Below are 15,480 nucleotides of genomic sequence, written 5' to 3' on the forward strand. Positions count from 1 at the left end.
TTTTTGGACCACACGCTAGCAGAACGCATGCCAGCAAGTGACTTCTTATGAGCAAGAAAATGGAAACACCAACAGGAGGGTGAAGAAATGAAGTCTCAGGCACAGAAGATATAGGCACTACATTTAGGAAAAAACTTTCTATGCTATAAGCTCTGAGACATAACCCTGGGGAGAAGATAAACCTTCATTGTGATTTTTTTAGGAACAGGTGAGACAAACATGTCAGGAAAGTTATGAGGAGCTTTAGGGTGAAGGGATGACCTCTGAGTTTCTTCCAATCCTAACTCCTTTGGTCCTATGATGAAGTCACGACATAAAAATGTAATAAACAAAAACAAAAGGAAAGGAGTAAAGGGGGGTCACTTTAGACAGTGGTTAGCAAGCCACCTCCCAAAATCTCTCTGAAGGGCCATTAAAGTTTCCTCAGGAAGTGACAAAGACAAGAAACTTTGCCTTAGTCCTAAACCAGGCAATCTTTTCTGCGGCTCCCACACATGATTATGTCAGGATTTGGCAGAGAGCTGTAAATCGCTCCTCCAGCCTCCATAAAGAAAACGTCAGGAGCTAAGGAGCATGGCACTCAGCAGCCACGGACAGATTAGGAAACCTGGCAGTTCTTCCCATTTCAGCACAGCTCAGGAACACACCAGCCCCCCTCCGCCCCTCTCTCCTTCGCCCCCTCAAGAAGGTGCCCACTGAGGACAGAAGCATCACGCAAGCCAAATGGGAGCTGCAGTTCATTTCACGGCGTAAACCGAGCCGCAGCTAAAACGCACTTGGCCCCAGAAGCAGGCAGCCTCTAACACGGGGACAACTGCTGTGAACAAACAACAGACTGGGCCGAGAGACCAGGCAGAGTCTGAGGTGGCAAGACAGGACTTGGAGCAGATGCTCAAGTGTTTGCACATAGGAAGATTAACACCTTCCATGTGCAAATATCTCACTGCCCAGAAGCAATAATTTACTGGGTGAGTAGTTTAGGAGCAGGCTTGAGGCCACTTGCATGGCAACATACTCAAGAGATCTATTAAAATCCTCGCTCCACAGCTCTTACGCCTAAGGCCGTGAGGCAGGCATCCTGCTCCTGCCAGCCCACCAGCAAGCTGGAACCATCTCTCCTCAAAGAGCACTGCCCTCCCAAATCCATGAACAGCAAAGCTCCACCATCAACAAAGCCTGCCTTCCAAACTGACTCACACCTAGGCTTGAGCTGCCCCAAATTTCCTCTCTGTTGTTCTCTTCCACGTCTAGAAACCCCATGACCATCCCGCTGCTGCGTACTGCTCCAGGCTGCTCCACATGGCTCCAATCACACCCACAGAGAGTTTTAAAAACCCCAAGATGCACTGGAGGAGGAGGAAGTGAAATGCAGATATCCAAATCTCAGTTTTCTTAAGATTTATGCTAAAATTTACAGGCCAAGCTCCCTCCTGGCAATATGAGATTACACCCAGGAGATGATAGCTTACTCCCCATCTCTGCTGCAATGGCTCCAGGCTCAACACTGGCCCTGGAGCACTGCGCTAGCTTACAGGGTTGGCAGCACAGAACACAGGTCTGGTTTCTCTATTCCCCTCTCTCCTCAGCCTCCCTTCTAGACCCTCGACAGCCAGACAGGGCTTCAGGGCTTGTGGAGAAGATGGCTTTGCAAACGTTGCGCCAGCTGCAAATTTTTCCTCATTGGGGAATTCTGAGCTGGCAGAAACAGCCCAAGCTCGGACCTTTTGCATAGCTGAGGGCCACAGATGGTCAGTGATCCTCCTGTCCAATTTAGAGGTGCAGCCTAGGGCTTTGTTCAGAAGCCAAGAGGGATACAGGTTTACAAATTGATTTAATCCCTATTTCTAACTTGGATAGGAACTCATCTTGGGACTTGGACATGGCAGGCTTGACAGATTATCAGAGGATCTACTAGACACAATATAGGTTAAGCTTCCAGGTCCAGGACCTACTGAAAAGCCAACTGTCAAGATTCCTTTCAGTAGATCTGAAAACGTGATTTTGACTTGACATCTAACTTTCAAGCAGATCAGGAGATTAATGCCTGCACTTGTTCACACGGACAGATACGCAGTTTCCCTGTTCTCAAGATCTGTCTGAACGTCCCGAGGGGGTACACCATATAAAGGACTCCTCTCTTTTGGGAAAACAGTGTCAGCCTCCATGGTAAACAAGATGTCTACAATCAGACGTAGATGGTTTTCTAGGACTATACCCTATTAAACTCAGGAAGAAACATCTCACTAACTACTAAGCAACTATAACTACAGACAATTACATCTTCCTAAGCGTTCCCACTGCCACCCTATCATTTTAATGAATCTACAGAGTAATTGCATACTCCTAGTAACACAGATGCTTTATAAGTTTCTTTTATTGTCTTAAAGGAAGTAAACAATTGCCTTGCAAAACCTCCAGTACATTTTAGAGTTACAAAACAGCAATAAATACTGGGCAAGAGGAATGTCATTCCACAAGACACTTCATCTCTATAAAATTCCAGGATTTTCTGCTGGGGAAGAAAAAAATAAAGACATATCCACATATTCTACCACAGGCTCCTCAGGTTTGGATAAACCACATTTGTTTTGTCTCTATGCCATTTTAGAAGTTGAAGACAGGAACTGTTGTAAAGGAGGAATGGTCAACCGCCAAATACTTCGGGTTGAACTCTCCAGTGCCCCCGGCACCATGCCCTGGCACCTGCCCCGCGGCACGGCACCCACTCCTGCTGGGGTAAGCACCCACACAGATCACAGAGAACCGGAACGTCTGTATGTGTTTGGTTTTCAAATGTCCAACTCACTTGTACTGCGGTAAAGAGAATTCACTCTAAAATGCAACTTTCCTGAGCCTTTATGGAGATACGGACCTAAAACCAGCCTAACTCGCACCCGACAATTTGAGAGGTTTGATTTAAAAGAAAAAAAACAAACCCCTGCTCGTGGCTGTCAGAAGAGGTGGCTCTGCTCTCCCTACGGTGCCGGTAACAACTCGGTGAGGGCGTTTTGCTGTGCAGGGCCGGGGGAGGGAAGGGAAGGGGGCAGCCAAACTGCAGAGCTAAGCACATTGCTGCTCCAGATGCGAGACGCGCACACGGGCTCGCCAAAAAGCCACGGAAGAAAAAGCAGTAACAAAAAGAATACCCCTGCAAGGAGCCGAGCCAAAGATTTCAATAAACCCCGGCAAATCATTAAACAAAGCACCGACACAGCACATAGGGGCTGGGGGGGAGCCACCCGAAATAAAGTCCCGGGGCGGGCACGGCGCTGCTCCTTCCCCTGTCTCTGCCTTCCCACCATTGCTCCAGGGGCTCGGCTCTGCCAGCGACCAGACCCGAAATCACCCAGGCCCCCGCCACCTCGGATCCCTTTCGGGGCACCGGATGCGGACCGACCCGCGGAGCCACCCGGCGGGGGACAGCCGGCTCTCCGGCGGCGATGGACCCCGCCTGGGAAGCGCCCCCCCCCAAGAAAAAAAAAAGAGAAAGAAGAGCCCCTCGCTCCCCTCCCCAACCCGCTACGCCCTTCTCAGTTTTCAAAAGTTCAAAAACAAAACAAAAAACCCCACCAAAGCCTCCCCCCCACCCCCGTGAAGGCCGGTGCGCGGCTGCCAAATCTCGGCGTGGAGGAATTCGCCGCCGCCGAGCCCCCCCCCCCCCCCCTCACGCCGGGCGCCCTCTGGGAGGGGAAAGGGGAGCCTGGAAGCATCCCCCTTTTTAGCGAGCACCCCACCTCCCTCAGTCCGCCCCCCCCCCCCCCGAAAAGGGGGGAAGCTCCCCCGGTCCCCTCTACTCACCCCAAGCAGACACACTTTCAGCTCCCGTATCGCCATCATCTGCCCGCGGCCCGGCCGCTCCACATCCCCCGCCGCCACTGCTCCGCTCCGCCCTGCCCCGCCGCGGCGCGGCACAGCCCCTCCGCCCCCCCAAACCCCCTCTCCCCTCCTCCCCGGGGCCGCCCCAGCCGCCGCCGCCGCCGGTCACATGCGCGCGGCGCGGGCCCCAACCCCGCCTCGGCCCCCCCCCCCCCCCCCCCGCCCGGTTCCCGAGCGTGGCCGGTCCCGTTTCGCCGGTGGAGGGGTGAATGTGTACAGAGGCCCCTGGGGCGGGCGGGGTGTTGGGTGAATATTTGCTCTTATGAGAAAAAATTCATCGGGGAGAGAGGTTGCATCCCCCTCGCGTGCTGGTCTGGGTGCTGGGTTTGGGCTGCACCGGTCCTGAGCGACCTGCATCCATCTACCCTTTTGTAATTTTTTTTTTTTTTTAGCTTGACTTACTACGTGCAGAAAACATTTAAAAGACTAACTCAACTTCTACACAATCCTGCTGATAAATACCTGTGCTTGATTAAAACAATCAACCTCAGATTGACAGTAGGGCTGCACCCCACACCACAAAAAGTTACGCTCAATACTACACTGCAGCTAATGTTAGGACATGTCCACCAAAATCAACTAAGGGGTGTCATAACCACTCCTCTGCTTCGGTAGCCAAAGCCCTGGGATTTCTGGAGAAAAGTTGCATGCTACAACCCTGAAAGAGCTGAAGAGCGTCATCTGCCAAGTATTTTCAATCATAGCCTCTGTTCTACTCACAGTTTTGGTTTTGTTTTTTCACTAATTTATCGGGTAGAACTGCTAAAGCAAAATGAAAAAAAAATCTTGATTAGTCATTGTGAGATTACTGCCACGTCATTTGGAGCTTCCTGGCAACAAACTGTTGTGGTGTTGATTATGTCACTAACTAGCTCCATGTTGGGTCTGACACTCACACTGAGAGCCTGGAAGATGTTTGCACTCTTCCAGAGCTCCCGAATCCTAGGCCAAGGAAATGCCTGGAACAGAGCAGTTCTTATCCCCGAGGAGGAAAACACAAAGCATTTCTAGCGGAGTCCCACAGCCTGTCAGGAGAGAGAGTATCAAAAGAGAGAAATCAAAGGAGAGGCTCATCAGAGAGATGCTCATGGTTTAATCAAGCTTTTCTCTTTCAGGATGATGTAGCAAAGAGAAACAAAACACAGGAGGTTTTCAGACAAGCAATGCAGAATATTGCTAGGCTTCTCTCTGTTCATTGTCTTTCCACAAGAATGCGTTCTACAGTAAAGTCTTTCAGTAAGCAAATAGGATACTCTCACGAACATAGAACAACTACAGTTTGCACTCGTAGCATAAGTAATTCACAGCAGCTCAACATTTCAGCCAGTCATTAATCTACAAATCAACAGAAGATACAAATTCTTAAGGCTCCCAACTCCCCAGCTCCTTCCTATCTTTCAATTTTAAGTTTAAGTTAAATGTTCCCTCTCTGACTTTGATTCAGACTTTTCCATTGTTGGAGGACAGAGATTCATAGGCTGTGTTGTGGTTCAGGATAATCTTTTGCACAGATTCGTATTTTTGTCGTATTTTTGGTGTCTTTCATATATCCCATTGGTTATCTATCCCTTTTCTTCAGTCCAGATTGTGTAATTCCTGAAGTCTGGGAATGTTTGCTTATTGTATGAGTGAAACGTTATACCAGTTGAACTAATTTCAGCAAGCAGCACTTGAATGCTACCACATTAGGCTGAGGATTGCAGAAAGAGACTGAGCAAAGTGGAGCACTATGTTCAAAGCCGCACGGTGACACAGGCACAGCTCAAGGGCTTGTCTATAGGTTCCCTGGCATCAAGCTGCAATGATATAACAGGAGCATCCAGAGAGCAAATTAATGCACTTTACTATCCAGGCATTGACTCTGCAGCTTTAACCAAGGCACCTTAATTTTCCAAAGCCTCTCAATGCTGGCATGCACTAGAGTGCAAGAAATAGTTCCAGTTTGGGAGCGTGCTTCCTTAAGCCCATCCATTTTTGAGACAGTAATACATTCTACTGACTTCAAAAGCATGTAAGTACGTGCCTAATCCCTGCCTTGACTCAGTACCACCGTAATACAAAACAGTGCCGAAAAATCTGCCCAGAAAAGCAAGTCAGATGCCCATCTTTCTCCTTTTCTGGGGAAACTTCTTCTCAAATACACAGTGGTGAAACAGGAGCCCTCAATAAAAAAAAAGGTTAAAGCCCAGACCTCAAGAGCTTACTTCTGAAGAAAGCAAATAGCTAATTAGCTACTTACAAACAAGCAAATTGTTTACAACAGTGGCACGAAGATGACCCAGTGGAAGATGTACAGGCTGAAAGAGCAGGAGAGAGAGAGTTAAGGAAGGGCAATTTTACTTGCACAGGCAAGAAGTCTGAAGAGCCAAATGAAAAAAAGAACTAGAGGAAAAAATAACCCATTGTACTAATTTAAACAAAGAGTCTAGGAACCAAAAAAAAAAAAAAAGGAAAAAACATTCTCCAAATTTAGGGAGATAAGGAGAGAGAAAATCAACAATACAAACAGACATGTGCTCCAGTGTTAAAAAAAGCTAATGACGTTCATTCTTCCAGGAACTGGCATAATCCTTGTGTTTGTCTGCATGCAAGATGCTGTGGTCAGGAAAACATTTTTGAGGAATTGGTCATGTTACAGTGTTTTCAAACAGCTTATTAAAAGCAAAGGAAAACAAGTCTTTGCATCCTAAAGGTTTTCTTTTTTTTTTTTCCGCCCTTTTGTAGCATCTTATTCAATGAATACTCACAAGTTTTGAAGCAATTATTTTCCTCACCCCTGTCTACCCAACTGTATTTTGCATTTGGGAATTACAAAGCCAAGCAGCTTTGTTTTTCAGCAGCCTTCCTTTAGAGTTTCAAGTAATCCATTCTCTGCTCAGAAATAATTTGCTTCATTGTCCAGAAACCAGAGGAGCCAGACCATCCTTTAGTTTATTCTAATGTTATAACACTGCAATTGCACTGATCTCAAATTAATTGCTCCTCAGTATGCGAGACTGAGGTCCTCAGAGCTGGGCTTAAGCCAGGAACATGCAATCTGGCTCAAGGTGTTTCTGAGTGTGATAATTGGAAAGTTTGTTCAGGCCTGTCTCTGTCTGGAAATTCAAAGTAGTGCTAGTGCCTTGGGAGGGTAGGATTGATTCATCCTTCACTTTGAGTTTGGTTGTTGTGTTTTTTTTTTTTTTGCTTAGACAGCTAAAGCAGGATGATCCCGTCACTCACTCTATTTTTTTTTTTTTCAGTGTAAGGCCACTGATTTCATGTAATACAGGAAGGAAGACAGCCTCCTGCTTAAAGGCACAAGACTAGGAGTCGGGAAGACTGGGTTATTCTCCTGCCTGCAGCATTGCTTTGCTGTGACACTTGGGGCTGGGTACCTAATGATGCTCTGTCCCACCCAGTGGTCCTCCAGCAGCCTGGAGCAATGGCAGCTGGGGCTCTTGGTTGCTCCTACCCACATGTTCCTGCTCCACCGTCTCTCATGCTGGTGGAAAATAGAATGAATCTACAAATCAACAGGAGATACAAATTCTTAAGGCTTTACACTCCCCAACTCCATCCTACATATATAATTTTTCTACAACTTCAGTCTCTTCCTCTCTGAAAGTGGTGTAGTGGTATTTATCTAGCCTGTATTGGTAGGAAACTGGATGCCTGTGAGGTGCTGGCAATGTTCCCAGGCTTATGAAGGGATCTGCCTTCCTCCTGCTGCTTTCTCTCTCCGGTGAGTGACCTATATGGAGAAAGGTCCATCCAAGACGTTGATGTGTACCCAGCTCCCGAAACTGCTGTTGTCTGTCTTGAGCACCTGATGAGTTACTTCCTTCCTCCCACTGTTTCTTTCCCTCTTGATTTTTTGGCAAGCATCTTCCTCACACAAAAATGTTATCCCTCCTCTTCACTAGTGAGTTCAAGCCAGGCCCTCCTACTATGGGCTGCCATCCCAGCTCTTATTCCCATGGCACTGAGCCGGAAGCAAGTTAACTCCATGCTGCCCAGGCAGAAATGCCTCTGCGTCCCATGGATGACACAAACGTGCAGTACAGTAATGACTGCTGCACAGCAATTTCTCCAGTGCCTGCCCAAGGAACTGCCAAAATCTCTTGAAAGGAAAGCAGCTGCTGCTGAGCAAGCAGTTCTTTGAGCAGAAGGAGCAGCTTCCAGCTGAGACTCTAGATCCCATGCAAAATCCAGTGATTACCAAATGGCTAAAAGTCTGGCAGATGCTATTTTTTTGTACATTTGTTTACTCAGAAGGCTCCGGGGAGACCTTAGAGCAGCCTTCCAGTACTTAAAGGGGGCCTACGGGAAAGACAGGGAGGGACTTTTTACCAGGGAGCATAGTGATAGGATGAGGGGTAACAGTTTTAAACAGAGAGAGGGTACATATAAATTAGATACTAGGAATAAATTCTTTACTGTGAGAGTGGTGAGGCACTGGAACAGGTTGCCCAGAGAAGCTGCGGATGCCCCATCCCTGGAAGTGTTCAAGGCCAGGCTGGATGGGGCTGTGAGCAACCTGGTCTAGTGGAAGATGCCCCTGCCCAGGGGAGGGGGGTTGGAACTAGATGATCTTTAAGATCCCTTCCAACCCAAAACACTCTGTGATTGATTCTGTGATTAATCACCACAAGTGTTCAAAAAGGGCTGCCCGTGGAAGGCATCATGAGACTCTCAAGACATGAAAACTAGAGACGTACAGGAATTACCTGGTGGAGACTGAAGGCCTGATTCTGATTTCAGTCACATAGGTCTTAAGCCACTGCAAATTTTTAACTTCAGTAGGGTTATTCCACTTAATTTCACGTGAAAAAGGTGAATTTGGCTCTTCACAGCCCACTGGTTCCAGCATTAATGCCAGGAGAATCTGCAGCTGCCTGTTACTTTGTTTTACTGTAGTGTTGCTTCATATTTTAACATCTCTTGTTTGTGGCATTTATATGGTCCAGCCACTCCCTCCTGAAGAGAAAATCCGCTGGAAAAGGTTAGAGGGGAGTAAACCTCTGCAAGATCCTACTTGCAGCTTCCCTGCCAATTACTTTGAAAAGCAGCATTATTGCTGTTGGAAAAAAAAACCTGGGAGTTTTTTGTGTAAAGCTTACTGGCATGCTTCTTGATAGACCTTGAAACAGATATGCTGTTCCTAAAGTGCCTGGGAAAGATTTTTGGCAGTATAAATGTCCGTTTGTCAAAGGGGTCAAATTTACTGTACTGGTTCGCTGTCAATCCCCAGGGCAATCTCCTGTCACAGGAGAACACTATTGAGAAGTAATGCAAATTTTCTCATTCTTTGCAAGTGATGTGCCATAGCCCCACACTGGTGGCAGCACTACCTTTCTCCACTGATACTGTTTGATAGGGAAAGAATCAAAAATGTTTTTTTCTTACACCTGAAAAACAGAAACCAAGGTACAACTTGAGACGACTACAAATATTACAGGTAATTAACCACCAAGACAGGACGAGACAGCTAAAGCAAAATACTGGCTCAATTTTATAATAGACATCAATTGTCCTTAGATGGATTTGGACTGGCAGTTAGGAGTAGGGCCTTCCAAGGCTTTGGAAAATTTTTCTAATAGTAGCTGTCAGAGCAACAAACAAAAAGCAAACTAATTTAAAGGTAGAGTTTGATATATGTAACAAGAAATTTCTGAGACTACTTGAATTAAGACAAGTCAAGATTCAGTGATCCAATCGATCATTTGTCTATATCAGTAAGTAAATTTGCCAATCAACACCAACCGTTTAGGTTGGAGATCAGGCCTGATATATCACAAATGAATCAAGTTAGCTTTCTGCTGAGATTGGAATCACTGATGTATTTCATTTAGTCCAGCAAAAGCCAGCTGGCTGCTTCAGCCTGTATATTACTTATACAGGATGAATTTGTACAATCAATTCCTTATGAAAGCTGCACATCTTATTATCAATCTCCTTTTCCACACGAACCTTGTGAAAGTACATATTTGAGCCCATGATGCTGGATGAGTCCTTTCTCATGATACATTCCATACAAAAATATGCCTGAGCATGCACGTGCATACCTTGCAAGGTAAACAGCAATCTAAACAAAAGGTTGTTGTGATTTCACGTGCCAAGGTGCAGTTCAAAACAGGGGGTTCACTGACTGTGGACGTTCAAGGTTGCAATTTGGTAGTGTCCATAGCTATTGTAACACGTTTCGGTCTGCAAGTCCTCTCCTCGAGCTGCCGATTTTGAGCGCCATTGGAAAAGACAGCGTGATGATTATTATGAGTGAGTCCATTGACATTGGTTTGCTCCATCCTTTTCATGCTTCTGGTGCAGCTGATACCTGTTAGTTGCTGCTGAAAAAGGGAATGTAAAGACCAGCTTCACCCAACTAGATGCTGTCTGATTGGAGCAATAATTGGAGAGGGATCCCTGCTTCAAAATGCAGGGAGACTTTGCAGCAGGACAGCAATACCTTCTTGCCTTCCAGCTCACTGCAGGAACAGCCCAGTGAGAGTCTCGTTATAAATCACAACTGGATTGACTGAATAGTTATGCTGTTTCCTTCTTGCAGTATATTCCACAGTACACTATTCTCATACAAAATAGCGTAGTATCCAGTGTTTAACTTTGCCCAGTTTACCACCATTAGCTTTGTATGGGGTGAAGGAGCCTGTGTTTACTACCAAATGAAAGGAGGGCATCCACAATTCTCCTCTTAATTAAGCTTAGCCTTGTAAACTATGAAAAGGGTATTATATTAAGGCCAATGTTTTATTGACAAGCAAGCAGGCTCCTATTGTGCATATTGCCAAGGAGAGATAACAGGGCTCTTATACTGTCAGAAATGTGGGCATCAGGTTTGTCTAAAACATGCCCAGTGTGTGTGCACTGCCAGCCACAGAAGGTTTGACCTTCACATTGATTTTTCTCATTAAATCCTCAGGCAGCGAATTGTGGGTTGATAGCTGCTTCCTCTGGCTATGGAAGACCTAAACAGGGATCTTCCAAACAGGACTCAAATGTCAATTTTCAAATGAAAATGCATCTATCCATCCAGGCCTTGCAGTAGTTTAGGTAGTGAGTAGGGTGTCCGTAGCCAGCTTGTGGTGTCACTCCTAACTTTTTGTCTGCATCAGTGGAACTGGGTGTTCAATATAAACAATTGTGAGGCAAATGAAAAGGAAAAATTAAAATTCTGTTGTGGAATCGGGCCAAGTGGTGCCTGATGAGACTTATCTTATGGACTAAAGTTGATGCATTTGTTTAGATTTAACAGTGAGAAGGTTCTTTGCAGTCCAAACAGTAAATAGGAAAACAATCTGAGAAAGAAATCTCAGAGGGAGAAAAATCTGATCAAAAAATTCTCATCAACCCAAAAAATCTCCTACAGCATGAAAGATAGAGTTCCTAAGTTTTTTTTTTCTGTTTCTGCTATGAATAAAATTTTTGTGCGTTTGAATGGGTTTAAGTCTGCGTTTGGGAGTGTGACCTCTCATCTTCCCACCACCAATCTAAACAGTCCTGAAATGCGGAGGATGTTTGATGTAAACACCAAATCCCCATTTGGGTCTACGTCCTTTATTAAGACAAATTAACCCTTAAAGAAACCTGAAGTTTTGCAAAGTTTTGACCACAAAAATTATAATTATTGCTGTTTTGATGTCAGTATTTTTCTTTTCAGGACAACTCCTTGTTTAATATTTATTCCAATTTCCATGTACATCAGTGGTAGGACTGCCTGTTTATGGACGCCAGAATTTGCCTTCAACACAGATAATCTGAGTTTGTTCAAACCTAAAAATAAATGAGAAGTCTGTATGTTTTATTTTGTAGGCTTTTGAATATTTAGTAATACATCATTTTACAAGGGGGAAAAGAATGTACTACTTGATTAACAACTTTATTTTTCTAATGAGGACTAATAACAATATAGCAATATCTTCAAATAAGCAGTAATTTGTCAGGGTCTTGAGAACACCAACAGATGCTGACTGATTACCCTAACGTAACTAATAGCTAAGAGATTATCTTGAAGAATGGAAACCGGAAATATGCACAATGCAGCGTATTTTATCAGTCCAGACTTTTTACCCTCTCCTTCAATCAATTTTTGTGATTTCTTTAAAGATGATTGAACGGTGATGGGTGCATCGGACCAAAGATCCTGCAGTACACTAGGAGGCTGTGAATGTTATTTTTTAGAGCAGTTAAATGCCAAGCAAAGATTTACGCTAAGCCTGCATTCTAATGATACGCAAACCAAGTACCCTTGGTACCTTCACCAAGTAGCAGGTAGGTCAGGAAGTCACATCTCTCACCCTCACAGTTAGAAAAGATTTAAGAACTGATGAGAATAAAAGTAACAGAGTAATAATCGGAAAGGTCAGTTGTGAAGGTAGAGTTTAAAGAGAACTAGCGCTCATTATCCACAGTAATGGAGTCAGCAAAGTGAAGATCTATCTGCAGGACAACCTTAGAGGGAACCTACTACAGTCATAATTTTTATAATGATATCAGGAGGGTGATAAAATGGATTAGAAAATAATTAAATCTGACACTGCTGGAGAAAAAATATCATTCTGTCAAAACCCAGAAAGAGTCAAAAGTCTCGTTTCGGAGTTAGGATGTATTCAAGAGAAATCTCTTGTTTGAACTCTTCAACTCGTGGTTGAAGCTTGAGTTTGAGATAGTCCCACTGAAGCCAAATGCTTTCCATAAGACAGGTGGCTGGAATGGAGATGTGGTCCTCATCCTCCTGGTCCAGGTGTCGTGCAGTCGTTAGCAAGGGAGGAGCTTTGCCTGTGAACAACCCAGACTTTATCCAAGCTACTATCATTCACTGGACTTCTGGGCATGTGTCTCGACTGTAATTCCCCTTCCAAAAAAGCTCAGATGATCTGCACCTCGGTGGGAATATCCCCTCTGGCTGCTGCACAGAGGATGGGAGCTCTTGGGCATCTGGGTGACCTGGGTCACAGCGCTTGCTTGTGGCTGCAGAAAAAAACAGCAACCTGCAAAGTAAGGAAATGAGACCCCTGGAAATAACAGCAGATTTGGGGAGCTGGTCACAAATGATTTGCACAGGAGATGGGGAAAAAGAAAACTGAACTCCTGTCTGGTTTTATTGTGCAGGAAGTGGAGGTAAATGACACTGAGTTCAAAGACCTTATCCAAACGCAGAGCTGCCTGGGTGTGTTATCCCATAGCAACAGCGGTTTTATCACATCTTATTTAGTCCCACACAGGAGTGAGGACAAAAGCACCTCTTTGAGGGACACCTACTCTACACCTGTTCTTGGACTAGTCACCCTGAAAAATAAGCTCAAACTGAGGGTTGGTTGATTGGTTTCTTTATCTAACTCAAGGGAAGAAATAGGCAAGTAATCATGCTTGGCATGTAGGTGCTGCCTTAGTGACATCTAAGGAGCTAAATGTGCAAGAAAAAATGATGCAGAGATTTTTGAGGATAAGGACCTGTAAAGCATATCTTAAAGCAAGACGGGCTGCTCCTAGCTCTATCTTTATGAAAGCTCTATCTCTGGATCAAAGAAACAAAATCACTCTAACAGCTTGTTTTTTCAAGATAAGCCAAATTTCCACTGCCTCTCCCCTAACTTGCACTGGCATGCTCTACACTGCATGCTCTTCTGTTTGCTGAGCAAAAGTTATCATGAGATAAGCAATGCATATAAAATAGAGCTTTCCAAGAGAAAGAACTTTTCCTTTGTTCTCAAGTTCCTAATATCCTGAAATGTTGTTCCCTGACAATGTTGAGAAGGGTACAGAGTAATGGGCAAGTGAAGGACACCATCACAAGCACAGCCTTCTATTTCACCCCTTTCTCACTGAGGCAAATTACAAACTAAAATCTTCCCTGTATATTTAATCTCATTAAAATCTTAAAGTACATTTGAGTGAAAGGATGTAATATATTATTTAAAGCTGATCCATTAACCTATGGGTTAATAGGATTCATGCCCTTAAAAAACCACAGGTGATAGGAAATTTTGAGACCTAAATAGCATCTGTGCAATATTAATTCTCTATACACACGTCTTGACATTTTGAAGTCAAAGGTAGAAAGCCCTCTGAAAACATTATATCTGCACTGTTTCCTATATTGAATCCTGGAGTCAGACTCGGAGTCTTTCTTTTTGCTCCTGTTAGCAGGAGAGTTCACCTTGTCCCATTTGCCCTTGTTTTATGGGAACGTGAGTGTTGCAAGCTCCCTCTCCTCCATAAAACTCTTCCACGTGAAACAGAGTATCCACAGCCTTCCTTTTGCTAGTTTTCTTTTTATTCCAGTAAGCTGTGCTGCCTCACAAACACATGGATTTTGCCAATGTTGTGGTTTTGTTTAGTGAGGGGGGGCCTAAGGTGGTAGCTTCTGTAGGAAACTGCTAGAAGTCGCTCCCCTTTGTTCAGTGGACTCGGCTGGGCCTAGGGCGGACCCGCTGCTGGCCAAGGCCGAGCCAATTGGTAGCAGAATGTTCCGTTATAACACCTCTGCGATAACATATTTAAGAAGGGAAAAACAGAAAATAAAAGAGAAGAGAATATGTGAAGAAGCTGAGTGGGGGCAGAGGCGCAGAGGGGGAGGCACAGGCCTCATGGGCCTTGCAGGCCTCACCCTCTGGCTTCTTGCCAGGCCGCCAACTGGGCCCGGCTACAAGAAGTGGAGAGATGAGCTGGATGATGTGAAGAGATTCTGAAAGGCGTCTGCCAGCCTGTTGTGAAGAACTTGTCTTGTGAGAGGAACGGCTGCAGACACCAAGGTCAGTGAAGAAGGAGGGGAAGGAGTAATGTGGCTCCCGGCCAAGATTCCCCTGCAGCCTGTGGTGATGACCATGGTGGAGCAGGTTGTCCCCCTGCAGCCCATGGAGGTCCACGGAGGAGCAGAGATCCACTTGCAGCCCGCGAAGGACCCCGTATCGGGGGAGTTGGATGCCTGAAGGCGGCTGTGGCCCGTGGAGGGTCCACTGGGGCAGTTGTTCTGGAGAGACTGCACCCCGTGGAAGAGATGACCCATGCCGCAGCAGTTTCACAAAGGACTGTGGCGTATGGGTGGGACCCCAGAACAGAGCAGGGGAGGAATGTGAGGAGTTCTTCCCCCGACCATGAAGCAGTGGTGTGAAACAACGTGTGATGAACTGACTGCAACCCTCATTCCCTCTTCCCCCCTGTGCTGCTCAGGGGGGTGAAGGTAGTAGAGATAATGTTAAGCTTGGGAAGAGGGAGGGGTGGATGGAGGTTATCTTGTTCTCTGTCTCATTATCCTGCTGGTTTTAGTAATAAATGAATAGTTTTCCCCAAGTCAAGTCTGTTTTGCCCGTGATGGTAACTTTAAGGATTTTCTCCCTGTTCTTATCTCAAACCTTGAGCCGTTTTTCCTTATATTATCACTCCCTATTCTCTCAGAGGGTGGGGGGAATGAGAGAGAAACTGCATAGTCTGGTCCTGATCGGGGCTGAACTACGGCAGCCAAAAAGGCAGTTAGGACCACTGTAATAACATCATTTAGCCACTGAACCATACTGAGGCACTGAAAAATGGCACCAGTACCATTAAAAGCCCATCTCCTCTGGCTCCCTGACATACAGCATGGGTATATGGCATGGTACAGCATGT

The 15,480-nt window shown here is 45.5% G+C and overlaps 1 protein-coding gene across 2 annotated transcripts in view; it reads right to left on the reverse strand.

The window, feature by feature from the left end:
• Positions 1-3,850, reverse strand: part of RAB31 (RAB31, member RAS oncogene family) — a 64,575-nt gene extending 60,725 nt beyond the window's left edge. Inside the window, exon 1 of one of the 2 annotated variants that reach the window (XM_086740619.1) lies at positions 3,799-3,850. In XM_086740619.1, coding sequence (XP_086596745.1) covers positions 3,799-3,837 — 39 coding nt within the window. In that variant the 5' untranslated portion in view covers positions 3,838-3,850. The remainder of the gene's footprint in view (positions 1-3,798) is intronic. The other variant, XM_086740620.1, reaches the window with a different exon arrangement.
• Positions 3,851-15,480: the final 11,630 nt, after the last annotated feature.

Source organism: Chlamydotis macqueenii, chromosome 2 (assembly GCF_036417535.1).
Source record: "Chlamydotis macqueenii isolate bChlMac1 chromosome 2, bChlMac1.mat, whole genome shotgun sequence".
NCBI lineage: Eukaryota > Metazoa > Chordata > Aves > Otidiformes > Otididae > Chlamydotis > Chlamydotis macqueenii.